This window comes from Juglans regia, chromosome 14, assembly GCF_001411555.2.
Source record: "Juglans regia cultivar Chandler chromosome 14, Walnut 2.0, whole genome shotgun sequence".
Taxonomy (NCBI): Eukaryota; Viridiplantae; Streptophyta; class Magnoliopsida; order Fagales; family Juglandaceae; genus Juglans; species Juglans regia.
Genome location: NC_049914.1, coordinates 9,707,648 through 9,725,276, shown reverse-complemented (window position 1 = coordinate 9,725,276; position 17,629 = coordinate 9,707,648). Strand labels below are relative to the sequence as shown.

General features: G+C 34.2%; 1 protein-coding gene across 3 annotated transcripts; it reads right to left on the bottom strand.

Moving 5' to 3' along the window:
- Positions 1–6,946: 6,946 nt before the first annotated feature.
- LOC108993003 (ras-related protein RABE1c-like) lies at positions 6,947–14,163 on the bottom strand. Of its 3 annotated transcripts, none has more exons than XM_018967760.2 (9): positions 14,028–14,163; positions 13,599–13,729; positions 10,497–10,569; positions 10,302–10,402; positions 7,963–8,028; positions 7,786–7,883; positions 7,539–7,601; positions 7,374–7,466; positions 6,947–7,249 (listed from the first exon to the last, which is right to left on the bottom strand). In XM_018967760.2, exons 2-9 carry the CDS (start codon positions 13,669–13,671, stop codon positions 7,166–7,168), a joined length of 651 nt encoding a protein of 216 aa, XP_018823305.1. In that variant the 5' UTR covers positions 13,672–13,729; positions 14,028–14,163; the 3' UTR covers positions 6,947–7,165. The 3 variants fall into 3 exon arrangements, with proteins under 3 accessions (XP_018823305.1, XP_018823306.1, XP_035541495.1); XM_018967761.2 differs by having other exon boundaries at positions 13,836–14,143; XM_035685602.1 differs by having other exon boundaries at positions 13,929–14,143.
- Between the last annotated feature and the right edge of the window lie 3,466 nt (positions 14,164–17,629).

The window sequence follows — 17,629 nt, the reverse complement described above, 5'->3', positions numbered from 1 at the left end:
GATCACCTGGTTAGTGTAGGTGTCTATTTCTTCGTCGTTGATCGTGAGGACCTTAACCAAAAGCAGCGAGCATGTATAAGTGAAAATATAGTAAAATGTATTAAAAGTACCATAAATTCACGCCGAAACGGAAAAGAATCGCAAGATTTTACTCACCGTTTCCTGAATACTGAATGAATCAGCATCGGAATCGGAACCGTAAAAAAGCCATTCATCAAAATCGGTTCTTTCGGATATATTTGAATTGTAGTCATCATAAACGTCAATCGGCAGGTTCCAATGCCACGGCTAAAGGAACAAGTTTTCGACTCTCAAGAAGGATGTGAGTCGCGAGTAATCCACAGTATCGGTGGTGAATTGTTGGACTGGTATGGTTTTCTCGAAAAGTGTTGATTGGGATTGTTGTTGCCGATACCGGTACGTAGAGTTCGAGTTCGTGTTGGAGTTGCTCCAGATATGCTTGCATCAGTAAACTCATGTAGTAGTAGTAGTCTTCGGCACTAATAAGAGGAAAGAAAATATACCATCCAGCCATATCTCTCAGTACTCTTTGATTTCTATGATGATTTTCCCCCGCAATTGCAGGTATTCAATATACAGAGTGTTGTTATATCTCATTCTCCGTCGATGAACGCTTTGAATTTAAGTTTGGAGGCTGCAATGATACGTATTTGACATAAATACAATGAACTTTCGCGGTTTCTGAGTAGGATTAGGAAGATTTGGAGATTAAACAGAATTTGTAATAGATTAAAATAAGGTTTTTCATTGGGACTAGGATTTGGTGAGAGAATTTTAATCGATTGAGTCAATTGATCCACGATAAAAGAGGAAGAAATAATTAAACGTTGCAAACTCACCCAATTTTTGTAGAGAAATAATACTTGCAGTCTGGAATGTGCAAGTGCCGCGAAATCTCTTTAAAAAATTGAGTTAATACGGGATCTACATGAATAAAAACTAATTTTTTAATAGTAGACCACATTTTTTTTTCAAAATGATTGCACGACGTTTGTGCACTTCACAACTGTATATAGCATTACTCATTTATATATATATATTGTTAATTGCTATCTAGAATGACAATATATTATATGATCCGAGAATCCGATACGAACACTATACAAATAAGCGGGTTTGAGTTTGATATAAATGAGTTTGAGTCAAAATAGATTAACTTGTCAAAACACGATTAATAAATAGGTCAATTGCAAGTCAACACGCGAAACTCACAATCAACCCGTATAATACGAATAAATTTTATTTTTAAATTTTATAAATGTTTAGTTTTCTTTGCATTGTTTTGTTGTTGGTGATAGAAAATAAAATATAATAGAAAAAAGATGGAGAAGAGATAAGGAGGAGAGATGATTGAGTGCTATATCTTTGCTATTTTCAATTGTGATTGAATACAAACCATAAATTCCTATTTATAGGGAAATTTCATTTAAATAAGATAAGATAAATATTAATAAAAAAAAAAATCAAGATAATATCAAATTAAAGTTATTTGATAATTATGAAAATCAAATCAAGATAATATCAAATCAAATTCTTGATGTGATCCAATATCCCCTCAAACTCAATATGGAGAATTTTGAAATCTTGAGTTTGAAGTTTTAGTGTAGCCTTCATATCTGTTTGGTTGGTTGCCAATGAGATGATAAAAGTAGCATTGGTGCTAAAGCAACTTACAACTCGAATATCAAATCAGGAGCTATGGTCAACAATGAGTTGATAATGTGCCAAAACTTAAAAAAAAGAGCTAACAATAGTGAGTAAATAGTGAGTTGATTGCTATCTAGAATTTCAATAGTGTTGATAATGGTCAACACTCCTTTTAAAAATAGTGAGTAAATATGAAATTCATATAAAAAATTAAATTTTTAATAGTGAACCTCACTCTTTTTCAAAAAAAATACACGATGCTTGCACAATCCATGACAGAAAAATGATATTTGCAGTCTTGGAATGTGTAATCCCCCCTGCGTACTCTCTTTAAAAAAAATGAATAAATTTAAGACTTACATGATAAAAAAAAAAAAAAAATTTAATGGCGGTCTCTACTTTTTTTCAAATGGAGTACGTGGAGATTACACATTTTAAAACTATATATATTACCCTCCTATAAAAGCATCGTCATTTTAAAAAATGGTACGAAGGGGAAGAGGGTGAAAAAAATTGTCTATCGTTACTTTGTTTTTGGTTATATTTAAAGCGCAATGGAGAATGAGGTCTAGATCAACTTTTAGTATCATGTAATCCATAGTGGGTTGTAGGGTTGGAAATCGAACTGGCTGGTTTGGTTTCAGTCCAAAACTGCAATCGAATCAACTTGCTTTTTATTTGTATAAGACTGGTCAAACCGATGAATTAAGGAGAAGAAAACCGATCGGAGCAATTTCGATCGGTTAGACAGTTTTTGGTTGGTTTTGGGCCTTGGGATGATAATTTTTTTATCTACTTTTAAGATTAGCCGTATAAATCACAGTTAAATTACCTTTGGACTATAAATCACACTTCGATTACCAAAAGAACTCGTCCATGTATTGCTAAAATGATCCACATCAAATATATCCGTGAATGAGCTTGAATCTTGCCAAAATTTTGAGAAGGCATGATAATATTGAGGGAAAGGTATTCAACACAACGGTAGAGAGATGAGAGAGAAAGAGATGGGATGCAAGGCAAAGAGAGACGACATTGGGGTGACAGGGCCGGTGAGTTGAGTCTCACCAGTGGACAACAGAAAGATGTATGAGAGAAATGACAATGTTGATGAGAGAGAGAAAATGAGAAACGAAGCTGTGTGAAGATATGAAGAAGAGGGATGGGGGGGCTCGAGTTAGGGCTTTTAACCTTAAGCCAAAACAATGATGCCGTGTCATTTCTATTATTTCTTTTTATAAAATATGTGTTAAAAATAATGTCGTTTAACTCAAGGCAAACAATGTTGTTTTATATTAGAATAAAATTTAAAAAATAGATATTATATTATATCGGTCGGTTTGGCTTATTGAACACAGTTCATGCAGGAACCTAACCGACCGACGTCGGTTGATCCTAACAAACTCCTACCATCGGCCGACTGGTTCTCTATTAGTTTCGGCCAATTCCGATAGGTGACGGTCGGTTCCGTCGATTTTTGTACAACCCTATTTGGTTATTTGGCAAAACATTTTGTTTAGAAGTTCTATTGCTTGTAATTTAGTATATAAATATACTATCATTGTCGAGCTTATAAAGGTTATAGATAAAATTAAAATTAAAATTAAAATTAAAAAACTAATAATTGTTTGTACTAATTAATGTAGATGGCTTTTAAATCACCGATAAGATGGATCAAATAAACGAGATTGTAAATATAACTTTTCTTTTCTTTTCTTATCCAAAAGCTTTGATTGAGATTGCCAGCAGAAATTATTTGAGTTACCTCTTACGTGCACCATATTTTAAATATAACATTTTGAAAAGCTTAAAAGTATGTATGACTTTTATGCAATCCAAGACCAAATAGTAATATATCATCCAAATAAAGAATTTAAATTTTAAAAACCTCAAATTAATACAAATCCTCATTTCAAATCCATCCATCGGGGCTTCGGTTGTTCTTTTATAAAGTGAGATATACAAGTGGGATCTACTCGTATAATGGTATATGAAAAATAATTTGTACAAATTTTAATAAACAAGTCTCGGATAAGTCATTTATAAAAAAGTGAACCACACTATAAAAAAGCGTAAAAAACTTTATCTTTTTTAGTGTGATCCATATCTTTACAAAAGGTATGCATGGAACTTGTCTATTTAGGACATATACCTATCATTACTCTATGGCATCTTTCCTCCTATAATTAAAACAAAAAATCTACACAATCTTATATTATTCACACAACCTCCACACATCACATTTTTTTTAATTTTTTTAATTTTTTATTTTATCAAATATTTAATATATCAATAATGAATAGAAAAATTGAATTAGTTTAAAAAGAATAAAACTCAAAAAAATTTTAAAAAAAATATTAAAAATTTTAAAAAAAATATGGTGTGTGGAGGTTGGGAGGTTGTGTAGTATTGCTCTAATTAAAAATTAAAATAGATTTAAACTAAATATCCCAATCCACTCATCACATGACATGTCTAATAAAATCATTGGCCTAGAAGCTTAATTTTGTGCACCTTGCCTTACTCTTTAATTAATTAAGTCCGAAACTTTTAAATGATTTATATATATATATATATATATATATATATGAGTTATTCTATCTCAAGTCAGTGTGTAGAGCATACCATCAACATCATTTAAATGATAATATTTAGTTTGTAAACATTATAAGCTTTAGAGTATAATTTCGCATCTACCTGAGCTCCACATATTATCGATCTTATTTATTATAACTAGCTCATTTTACTTGGATCATTAATTCGTCATCACTAACTAAATTCCTAACTCTGCCAGCAACAAGACCACAAGGCTAGTGGAGGGATATTCTTTTGTATCTGACTCATGCTCCTCCTCCGAGTCCTTCACCCAAAGTAGAGAGCATGCATGCATGTGTTAGTAAAAAATTTAATAGGAGTGTCATAAAATAAATTCACAGCTAAACAGAAGAGTAATCTCATGGGTTTAATGGAAAGGAGCGAGTAGAGATCTAATATTAAAAAATTAATTTTTTTATGTAGATTTCATATTTACTTTATCTTTTATTTAATGCAAACTCATCTCAAAAATAGCTATTACGAATGATCTCAAGAATTTACTCATCGGCGTCGACACCGCCTCCTCATCAGTACTGGAGCTGGAGCTGGGGGTGGAAGGAGCAGAAATATCAACAGTAGTACTAGTGGGACTGATTTGTTGGACAGGTACGACGTTCTCCGCCTGGTTTGGCTCGTCTTGTGTTGATTGGGATCGTTGTTGTTGAAGCTGACGACGCAGGTCGACTTGGAGTTGATGATCCAGATATGCTTGCATCAATCCACTGTAGTATTCTGCAGCGGGAATTGGGGGATAGACATTGTACCTTGCAGCCATATATATGATCTCTTTCTCGCTCTAAAGTAATAATAATAATCTTAATTCCTTGCAGTTGAGCTTTCTCTGTATAAATTGGAGTGCATGCATGGAGTTAAACGTATTAGATCAATATGTATATATCGAGTGAGCTTATGAACTAAGATCTATGTTGTTTTAATTAGGAATAGGATTTGGAGAAGCAGAATTTTAGTAGGAGTGAAATTTAAAAACAATTAGATAATGACAAAATTATGAAAGACTGAGAGTTCTTATTCCTATTGCTCAATGATCCCCACTGGCCTATTTGGAATATTATTATTATAAATTGAAGATATATTATATATACGTGGTTTGTGAGCAGGATAATTAAGAGTTGGAGATTGAAGACAATTCGTAATGGATTATCATTAATTACATCAGGACTTGACTAGAATTTGGAGAAAGAGAATTTTGGTGAAGTTTTGACTCGCCAAGTCAGCACTAGCTAGCTTTAAAAGACGAAGAAACAATATTCAAGGTGCTCCACCAGATTCATTCTCCATTCTACACATATATGACCACCATATATGAATATATAAATAAAGAAAAATTCTTACGAGTTTTGTTATTCATCATCCTTACATACTATACACTACACTTTTATTTAGAAAACAAAATTTTAAATTTTTTTTTTTTGTTTTATTTTTCTTAAAGTAATTTAATTCTTCTACTCATCATCCATATATCACAAACTTAATAAGAGGAAAAAAAAAGTGTGGTATGTGGGGATGATGTATAGAGTTTTTTATTATTTTTTATGTTTTGTTTGAAAGTTTGTGAAAGTTATAATAATTAGCTAATGATAATATGAAAAAGTTAAAAATCTAAAATTGAAAATATTTTATGTTTGAGTGATGTTTGGGAAATGAAATATCTAATAGTATCTAAGAACACTTATATTTCCAAACACTAGTCCATAGATGCCATAGAATTCCACCATTAATTTGATTCATATTTATATTTTATAGATTTCTTGTCTGAAATCTAAGGATTAAAGAATGAGAGAGATGGATATATAAAATGATCTCACATTATTTTTTGAGCATTTAATAATGGTCAAGATATTAATTGAGTCAGCCACAAATATAATATTGTGGAACGCACTTTGTATGTCTTATTTCTATCCCACTAGGTCTTAAAGTTTGGACAAGAATTCTATAGAATCCAAATCCGTTTAATTGTTGTTTCCAAGATTTTCTAGAATCATTTCAAGCAGAAAATTTGTGATCTTCTACGTATGTATAATATATGTAAAGGAAAGAATGAAACCTGACCTATAACTTATACTTCCTATTATTTGGACTATGCCTTTTTAGTGTCAATAAAGTTTTACTCTTACTTTATCATCAAAAAATGAAACCTGGCCTACAATGGTATTCTAGATGAGGTTTTAATCAAATTGCAAGATATGGTAGATGTTTACATCTTCATGGAAGAAAGTACCACCTTTTTATTCTTTAAAAATTGTACCATCTTTTCACAAAGAAAAATTCTTCTCATAAATCACTATTTATCATCTCATACCCCATGAAAAACACCTCTATACCCTATGAAAAACACCCCACTACCTATGAAAAAATTATAGGTATAGAATGTGAGAGTAAATAGTAATTGATGCATAGTAAATCCCGAATATCCTTTGGATGTTCACGACAGACCAGTTTTTTTTGGAATAATCTGAATTGGTCATCTTGTTTCTAATTGGCTTATCTTTCATGACAGAGGCTAACCGACGGTCAAATTTTATTTTATTTTTCCTAAGATTATAATGGCACCTGCTCAAAAACTCTCTTTATGTGCCTTTTCAAGTGCCAAATTTATCTCATCGAAAAAATTTTGAAAAAAAAAACTATAAAACAAATAAAGCTGGCTCATGTCCCACGCAAATGAAAGAAAACAAATAAAGCTGTTGATTGCCAGAAAATACACATCCAAAGTTAGCAATAAAATAAACTCTCAAATATGAAAAACTACCCTTCACACACTAAAACAAAAAAGAATTGAGTCAGAAAAATTACAAGCACCCATCACATTGCTATCACAATTAGTTTTTTGCTTTTCAGAAGAGTGTCGGCCTCCATTATGTGTGCTGAAACAATCAGATTCTTAAGACCCACAGCAAGCCGATTTTTGGGCAGCTTGGCCACCTCCGGCTGCCTGGTCGGATTGATTGATCCTAATGGTCGTTGGCTGCAATGTTACAACCATACCAACACTTTAAAACAAAAAATGGATACCTGAGGGTGATCTCTAATAATATCAATGTATTTCTTTTTCTTCATTCTTATTCAATACAAGGCACAAATTTTTGTACCTCAGCCCTATTGTCAGTGTCTGCAAGCCTTTGCTTTATATCCCTTGCTATGGAAAAGAAAACTTGTTCCACATTTAGATTTGTCTTTGCACTCTGCAATGAATAGTATATTTCAGTACCTGCTATCCTTACAAACCAGCTTCTATAATCAGTTGCATTACTTACAGTTTCAAAGAATTTGATACCATACTCGTCAGCAAGTGCTTGGCCCTTAGAAGTAGGCACAGCCTACAAAAAAATATATGTAAAATACAATGACCTACAATTGCATGAGAGAGAGAGAGAGAGAGAGATTGCAATGGTCAATAATCAAAAGCCTACAAAAGTTGGTAATCTTTTCTCATCCCTAAGCAAAAATAAATTTTATTTGAATAGGTTTCATTCAGTAGGAATACAACATAAAGGAACATACCCTCTTGCTTTCATCCATGTCAGCCTTGTTCCCAACCAGTATCTTGTTAACACTATCTGAAGCATGCTGTTCAATGTTGCGAATCCAATTTCTGATGTCTGCAAATAAGTGAATTTTGTCAATCAGTGCAAGGAAATGTGTGTGAGAGAGAAGGGAGCTGAGGAAGGAAAAACATACTGTTGAAAGATGATTCATCAGTCACATCATAGACCAGCAAAATGCCCATGGCTCCACGATAGTAAGCTGGAAATGGTGAAAATAATCAGAAGAAAAAGAAAGTAACAGTGGTAATAAGGTGAAAAATATTGATCTATGCAAGTAACTGCGGCAGTACAAAACAATGAAGGACAATAAAATACGCGAAAACAGCAATACAAGAATTATCAGCAGACCTCCCAGTGCTAAGGTCAAAATATTTGAGTTAGCGATGTCTAGTTGATGGAGATCGTATAGTGATCTACGCACTTCAACTACATGGGAATACTTGATGGAGATCACCAGAATCCCTTAGATGGTTCCATGGGCTGAATGCTAAAGAGAATTTGGCATTTCAAAACTAACGTATAAATTAAGGGAATAACTCTGGCATTTTTATTTGGTACATCTTTTCAGAGATGAAGACAAGCCAAGAGACGATCAATCTGCCGAGCGCAGGTTGGTTGTTGAATGGCAGGCAGATTGATCGTCTCTTGGCAGAGCTTAGCTCAAGCACAGAACAAACCACACAGGATCAACTTGAAATTAGCTGAAAGGCTTACATTTGACGCATAAGTTAGTGAGCCACTCTGGAACTCCGTTGCATATTATAATATTAACCCTGGATAAGGGGTTGGCTCAAGTGGTAAAGGCCTTGGGCTTCTGGGTATGCTCCTCCTAGGTCTAAGGTTCAAATCTCCTAGGGCGCAAACAATCTCTAGGGGCCATCGGACTAGGAGATTTTCCCTTAAATTACCCGAAGTGCACTTGCGGGAAACTCCTTGCCGAGGGCTTGTGCACCCCTGGGATTAGTCGGGACGCTGTTCCAGACATCCAATGCCATTAAAAAAATAAAAATAAAAATAAAAAAAGGGCAGGCTCATGAGGTCGATTCAAGTTTACAGCAAACAATTTCCAAAGAGCAGCCTCTCTTTTGTATTTACTTTATATATAACATTTACTCTCAAGGTACAGCCTTGTAGTCAAAAGGCAGAATTGGGATCAGCAGTAGACTCAGATATCCTGAGTTTGACTCCGCACTAAAGTTTTCTTACATTACCTGATCCAGGGTTCTGGCACGTGGGGTTCAGTACTCAGAGTTTCCCTTAAATTACCCGAAGTGCACTTGCGGGAAACTCCTTGCCGAGGGCTTGTGCACCCCTGGGATTAGTCGGGACGCTGTTCCAGACATCCAATGCCATTAAAAAAATAAAAATAAAAATAAAAAAAGGGCAGGCTCATGAGGTCGATTCAAGTTTACAGCAAACAATTTCCAAAGAGCAGCCTCTCTTTTGTATTTACTTTATATATAACATTTACTCTCAAGGTACAGCCTTGTAGTCAAAAGGCAGAATTGGGATCAGCAGTAGACTCAGATATCCTGAGTTTGACTCCGCACTAAAGTTTTCTTACATTACCTGATCCAGGGTTCTGGCACGTGGGGTTCAGTACTCAGAGTTTACTCCTCCTCAGGGGGAAGGGCCCTACCTTGTTGAGGTTTCATGCCAACAAAAATTATTCTTTTCCTCAAAAATAGGAGTTCTCTTATATATATCCTGTGTACTAGGGTTGCCTCCTTTTTGCACATCTTAAGGGAATCTTCTTACTTGTTAAAAAACAAAATCTTTATGAAATTCAAGCACCAATCTTTAGATTATTTAATTATGGAGTAAATGATTATTAAAAGTTATGGCAACACCAAAATCCAACGTTAGAACCACTGAGACAATATTTAAGCAGAGCTTTATGTGTAGATTGCTTGACAAACGTTGAGCAAGTTCAAAAGCTTGTAAGCCTAATTCTTTTTATGTTTGGACCTCTTGTTTTCTAATTATTGAGCCTTTTGACTGGTTCAGCCTTGGTTTCATCAAATAACCACCAAGCCAAGTGAAGCTTTCTTTGGGGCCAAGCCCAAGATTGCATGTGGCTTCGCTTATCAGCAGGTGATCACTTTGTTCCAGGACCCAGTCTACCACCCAAACTATTATTTTTAATTGGCACCGGGTGTCTAAGAAAAAAGTCCCGAGTAATCATGGGGGCGCACAAGCCAATGGCAAGGATACCACTCAAAACAATATTTTTATTTCATTAAATTCCATTTTTCAAAATGCAAGATAAATAAGCTTATAAAATCAACTGGTTTCATCACAGAAACTCATCTACCATGGACGATGTAAGTGTAACAAATCGCCCATCCATCAATGGCGCTCATTAAGTGATTTGGGTAACAAAACATAATGACCAGATTACCATACTGTCTAGAGCGTCTACCTTTCTGTAATATAAAAATGCTTGCAAGGGAAATATCAAAAAAAAAATACCAGTCGTGATTGTTCGGAACCGTTCCTGACCAGCTGTATCCCATATTTGCAGCTTGATTCGTTTTCCATCAAGCTCAATAGTTCTTATCTTAAAGTCAATGCTGCACAGAAGAATGACAGTGAGATAGGTAAGATTTTACAAGAACCCAACACTAAATGCTGCACTTCAACTCCAATGTCCAAAGAATAGGATACCCAATGGTGGTGATGAAACTAGTCGTGAAGGAACCATCTGAGAATCGTAAAAGAAGGCAACTCTTACCCACACCTGTAGAAGTAAATGGCATGAATCATCAAAACCTCCTTTGTCAAACCTTAGGTGCACAACAGTCATAATCTAAGAGTAATTTTTTTATAGGTTAATCTAAAAATAAATTAATGAGATAGATAATTTCATAGCCCAAGAAACATTCTCTAATTATGAATATGGTAAATCCCAAAAGACTGAAACTTTGCTGATATGCTCCCCAGAAATATGGAATACAAATTGATATACCCCGAGTGAATGTCTCCACATTAACAGATTGAAATACAAAAAAGCATCAACCAAATTCCCAACTCATTAACAGATCAAATGATCTCCAACGTCAACTCAACTAAATAGCATAAGCATCTCCACACAAATGTAAAGCTTCTATAATAAGCCAAGAATATTCGAATCAATGGAAATTAACAGTGAAAACTCATCTGAATAACACAATCAAGGTCTTTCTCTGCTGGCTGTCACCACTTCAACATCACTTATTTTGTCTTAGTTATAATAATAATAAAATAATAACTATAGCAATAACAACAATAACCATAAATAACATCACTTTCTTTGTCCCAAATATCATGATTAACATTGTGCCAAATTTTTCAATTGAGAGAGAGAGAGAGAGAAGTACAAAAACAATGACAAAAGAGGTCTAAGAATGTATCAAAAGCTACAAAAGAACTTCAAGATTTCTAGTGACTGACCACAAGTAGGTGGGGCAGCCTTTGCCAATTGAATATCACTTGAAGGGTACACAATAAATTGAAAAGTAAAATAAATATTCTGAATCAGTAGATTACCATGAACTACCCATTTTAAAATTTATGACCAGAAGTACTCCAAAGTAAGCTCTAGAGCCCATATAAACATTTAATTAGAACACATTGCTAAAATAATATAGGTCAACATAGCAAAGAAAGGTGATTTGATCACAATCGCAACCTTTGCATGCAACAGTCAGGAAGCCAACAAACGCTAACATGAATAAATAACCAAGTAAAGCTTAGCAAGATTCTTTTTTTTTTTTTTTTTTTTAAGTAAAGCTTAGCAAGATTCTAACCACACATATGAGATAGAAGTAGTGAACCAAAAAAATATTGATGAAACATGTGGTTTCAATTTACTTGATTTCATAAAACCAAGAAAAAAATACAGAACAAGCAGAATGAAAAATGAAAATACCATTTACATGGCTGCTAAACCACTTTTTTGTTTCCCTTCAAGTCATGTCATTTAAGAACTGATTCACTTCCTATAGTTTTGGTAAAGAAAAAAATGAAAGAAGAAGGGAGGGTGTTTCCATCTTTAAATGTAAATGAATCAATTTTGAATAATTAGTTAAATCCTCTGAGCCCCTAAAAGAAAATTGAGCAAACGATAGGAACTATTACTGGAAAGACAAGATTGCCTAAATACTTTATCATCAAAACGTAATCTTTTAACTAAAATACATTTTTCTTCCTCTACATGTAGACCTATCGTCATTTTGGTCACAGGACTTGGATTTGGTTCTTGTAAAGATCAAACTTGGTCAACTTATTTGTTGGATTTCCATTTTCCATCAATTTAATTCTTTCATCTAAATCCAATAATATAAGCCATTGAGTGTTAAAAGACAATGCATTAAATGATGTCGCATTTCAGCTAAAAAAATATTAGAAAAATAAATGTCGAAAGTTTCAAAATTTCACTCTATCACATTGTACTAGCTTTAATTCTTTTGAGTCATTGGAAGTTGCTGTATTTTTTTTCTTTTAAATGGCACCGGGTGTCCAGGAACAGCGTCCCGACTAATCCCAGTGGTGCACAAGCCCTCGACAAGGAGTTTCCCGCAGGTGCACCTCAGGTAATTCAAGGGAAAAATCCCTTAGTCCAATGGCCCCTAGAGATTGTTTGCACCCAATGGGATTTGAACCTTAGACCGGGGGAGAGTATATCCCCAACTCCCAAGCCCAAGGCCTTTACCACTTGAGGTTAATTTAGAATTGTTATGATTATAAACCAAACCCATCATCCATTCCTCAATACGCAACCCATCAGAACCTTCTATCAAATATGACGTCCTCACTTTTTTTTTCTTTTTTACATTTAATGGTCATCAATCTCCTAATTTACAAAGAAGCTTTTTTTTTTTTTTTTAATGTCGGGGAACCTCTCCAAGGTAGAAGGGCCCTTCAGACCCACCTCTGCAGAGTAAATCTCAGTCCCGTACACTGCACCCTCGAAAGTTTCTCTATACGGAACTGGTTAAATCGCTGGCTTTTTACCAGGAGATGTGGTCCCAAAGGATTGTTTGCACCTATGAGGTATTGAACCTTAGACCTTGAAAAGAGTGATACCCCAAGACCAAGGCCTTCACCACTTGGGCCAACCCCTTGGGGTTTACAAAGAAGCATATTGACAACAAATTGAAACTTCAATGAATAAATTGACCAGATTTGAACTTCAGTATCAAAATTCCAGCAAACCTAAATCTGTGGCACTTACCCTATAAAGAGAAAGTGATTAAGTTAGAGGTCATTGGCATAAACACAAAAACACTGCAAAATACCTACAGCAATCACCCCCAAAAGTATTTATCTATGTATATTTACAACAAATAATAATGATGATGATAAATTGTGAGAACCTTAATTTAAAGAAATTATTTGGGCATAATTGGAATAAAAAATAACATTCTTCAAATTCCAAAATAGTATTTTTTGGCTAATTCGCGTAATTTCATTTAAATCCTCAAAATTTTAACACCTAACAGCTCAAAAATCAGGTCAGAACAAGTTTAAAACAAAATCAAACTAGATCCACACAAATACCGCATCACAATGTCCAGTAATTGTAAACCTCGACAGAAACAAATAATTCCAAATTCCATAATCTAAAAAATTATAAACAGAACAAATCAAGCCAAGCCGCAGGCAAGCTAGAATGCAGATTTTTTTTTTTTTTTTCCCAACACTAACACAGTTGTTCTCAAATAATCCCTTCAATTCTCGCGAAAACGAGAGAAAAAAACAGAAGGAAAAATGCTCTAAGTTACATACCGCTGTCACCGATCAATAGGAGCTTTATGAGGTAATCGTAATCGGCCCGAGCCCTTGCCGGTGGAGCAGCCATTTGAGTAATAATTAAAAATTAATATCAATATAGAAAGCCCTACAAATAATTTACCTCCCTGCAAGCAAAGGAGAAAACGAACAAAATAAAAACAAAAATTCTATACCAAAAGCATAGAAAATACAATGAGAACCAGAAAAATCAAAATTAGCAAGAACAAATACCAGATCGGAGAGAGAGAGAGAGAGAGAGAGAGAGAGGGAGGGAGAGAGAGAGAGAGAGAGAGAGAGAGAGAGAGAGAGAGAGAGAGAGAGAACGAGTTTTCCCGAGAGAACGTGGGAGAGAGTGGTCTCCGAGAGGTCAGAAGTGAAGGAGCAAAGAGCTATTGAGAGAGAGAGAGAGCGAGTTTGGGTTACCCTTCGAAGCTCCTCCGATTATGGTGGGGGTTCGCTAAAATGCGCACTCTTCCTTACCTCCCTCTTTCTTTCGCCTTGTGAACTGTGCAGGCGTGCGCTCTTTCTTTCGCCTTTCGCCTTTCGCCTTGTGCCTCCTTCAGTGAACAGAATCCCAGCCAACGTTAGCATGACATCTGTTAAACAGTATGTAAGGTTTTCCTCGTTTTGCCAAGTGTCATTTTTCAAACGGCAGGTTAGATGTGGGCCTAGAAATTATCAAGTGGTGATGCATGTAGGTTATCAAAACTAAGTGTGTGAGTTGGCATCCTAATCATCGCCAATTAGGTACCACTTTTTTCAAAGCGTTAAGTTACAACTGTCAGATGGTTGTGTGGGAACGTAGCGTAGAAGAATCTTTGTTGGTTCCTGGAATCAGAGCCGCCCACTAAATTAATTTGTTCATTAAAATAGGATAAAATTTATTTGTAAATTTTATTTTTTTACACACTCAGCATATTATTGATGTAAAAAAATTTCACATTAATTATACTAAAAAATTATTGATGATTTAATTTTTTTAAATTATAATAGATTTCACTATAAATTATGTGCTAACACACCAATTTATGTGGAACAAAACTCTACATTTTTTGTTTATATTTCTAGCACGTCGACGTCTTAAGGAGACGTTTGGATTCGAAGATGACTTGAGATGAGTTGAGATGGATTGTGAATAGTAATGAGATGAATTGTAAATAATAGTAAGATTTGTGAGTTAAAGTTGCTGAATGTAATAAATAGTAATGAGATGAGTTGAGATGAATTGAGATGAGTTGAGATAAGCTTCGAATCCAAACGTCTCCTTAGGAGACGTTTGTATATAATCATGGAATGCGCAAGTGCCGTGCAGTCGCTTTGAAAAATAGTTAGGTCCACTATTAAAAAATTAATTTATTTTCATTTGGATCTCATATTTATTCATTTTTTTAAAGTGATTGCACGACATTTACGCACTCACGACTGCAACTATCATTTCTTTTTATATAAATAGTTTAAATACTTAAGTTAAGATTTTTAAAAAAAATAATTTTTATAAATAAGTATTTTATAAATCATCTCATCCTATTATTGTTTTAGCTACAAAATGATTAATTAAAATAAATTCACAAACTGGCGTGGTTTAATATGGTACATTAGACTGTAAAATTATTTTTATTACAAACCAATTCTAACGTATCATATGAAATCATATCAATTTATAAATTTACATTTATGAAATCTAGCACTATTGTTCATGTTTTTTAACAAGATAGTTATGAATTAATCCAAGGGAATGATTCAAAGGGCGTGTGACAACATGGAAACTAATATAATTATCTGAGAGTTTTAAAGGTAGATGGATATGGACCTAGTATGGGGTTTCCTCACATGGGATGGAGATGGAGATGGAGATGGGAATTATACTATGTTTCTGGAAACAATTTCAAAGAAATTGACCAGTTTGGCCACAGGCAATACTGTAATGTTTTTTCCAAACAAAACTAGGACATGGTCTGAGGTATACCAAGTCAATTTGGAACCTGTATATAATAATCTCACCGAGCTTGTCTGTATTTAATAAATTAAAATGGTTGTTTTTCATTTTGCGCTTTTGGACCAAATCTAGCAACTTCCATGTCTTTCTTTTTGTCTTCTATTTCATTTAGACTTGTTGTCCTTGGATGATAGTACTACTGCCAAATCAGTTGCTTGATATCCAAGAATATTCACACATTTTTAACCCCCAGCCCTAAACTCGAAGGCTTTGACGTTGTTGCACTACAAGAAAACTGCTTATTTGTGCCTAATTATTTCTTGTAAAAATGATTAGTTTTTAACCAAATTGAGTATGTTTTCATCTCAAATAGTTACTCTCGTCATAAATCATCCGTCACAAAGATTCATTTTTCTTATAGTGAATTCTAATCTTGCTCACCCAAAAAGCTGAAAAATGATCCAAACTACGAACATTAGTTGACCTAATTGATTCAAGTGCATGCATATAATGCCTCTAGTGACTGACTATGTGGTCTCCACTCATAAATGCAATGCTAAAAGAGATTCAAAACCGAGATGCCCATACCGATACCAATACCTAATATTGGACTCCACACCACCATGATCATGTATTCATGTAAACACGATATTTATTGATCTATTTATGTACTAAGATTATATATATCTTCTTAGATATCATATTATTGAGTTTTTTTTTTTTTCTACTGGTCATCATCCTCTTGGAGCCCTTTGTCATGACATATTTCCTGATTGGATAACCACAATCAAACTGCATTAATAAACAATGGCTCATGGTTTGTTGCTTTGTGACGGTGATCAGCTGATGATGATCTGCAATCTGTATTTTGAGCCCCACAAATTTTTTAAGATAGTGATACATATATACATGCATGCATACACACACACACACACACACACACACACACACACACACACATATATATATGGCTTAATTTGCTCAATGCATTGTCAACTTGCACTATGGCAGATCACCAACCACCTTAAATTAATTTGTGGGTACATCGTCGTATAAAGAGAATCTAGGAAAGAGGCTTAATTGGACATCATTTTATCCTAAGACTGGAGGATTGGTGATGTGAGCTATCCGTCATTATCATAATTAAGTGGAGTTTGCAGACATTCAACTTCGTGAAAATTTTTCAGCAACAAATCTTTCTAGAACCGACAAGCAAAGAGAAAAACAATATTACTCGACAAAAGCCACATGAATTTTCTAATTCTAACTTATTAGCTCGTGGAGTAAAGGCCTCTAAATGATCATTATCAACTCCTCCATTGTTAAATATTATATTTGGAATTACAGAAAAAGAAAATGCAGCATTAGTTGATCATCTTAAACGTCGTATATCATGAAGACAAGAGAGCAAGGATTTTGGAATGCTCTCTTTATGGAATATGATTGGAAATTTTATTGTAAAAACCACAATTGATGCTTGTTTCTTTTATAATCAAAGGTATATTGTTGTATATATACACCACGATTAGTGCATTTTATATAAAAGGAAGATCTATTGTCACAGTGCTTGTTTGTGTAAAGCTTGGTTTGTATTTGTCTGCGACATAATTTAATGACCTGACTCGATAAGAATTTGTTGACTTTTTTTATTTTTGTTAACTTTCAATGAAGCTTGGACCATGAAGAACAGACTTGGGCCGAAATTTTTGACCCTTGATGATCTAACCCAACTAGCCGCTAATTAGGGTTTGCTATAAATTGTATTAAACCCTTGCACGGCCGCACTATATATTTGATCTTTCTTCTAAATAAAATCATCTACAACTCTATGGATGTAAGCCTATTGTTTAACCACGTAAATCTTGTATTCGTGTGTGGTTGATTTCGTTTTTGTTTTATTTTTCTTTTATTGTTCATAATATAGATATACATATATATATATATATATTTATATAGACACGCGCACAAATGACTTCACCATCCATGTTAGTGGGTTTAATTCCCTATCTCTTCCAAACGTGGTAGTTGACATGAGATGTCATGTACGTAATTTTATCTCCATATATTTGCAATAAAAATGGTAATGATA

Coding starts and splice junctions, on each gene's coding strand:
- LOC108993003 (XM_018967760.2), bottom strand. CDS start 13,671: ATGGCTGCTCCACCGGCAAGGGCTCGGGCCGATTACGATTACCTCATA. Junction 10,570..13,598: donor CCTATTGATCGGTGACAGCG/GTATGTAACTTA, acceptor TTACTTCTACAG/GTGTGGGTAAGAGTTGCCTT. Junction 7,884..7,962: donor TGATGAATCATCTTTCAACA/GTATGTTTTTCC, acceptor ACTTATTTGCAG/ACATCAGAAATTGGATTCGC.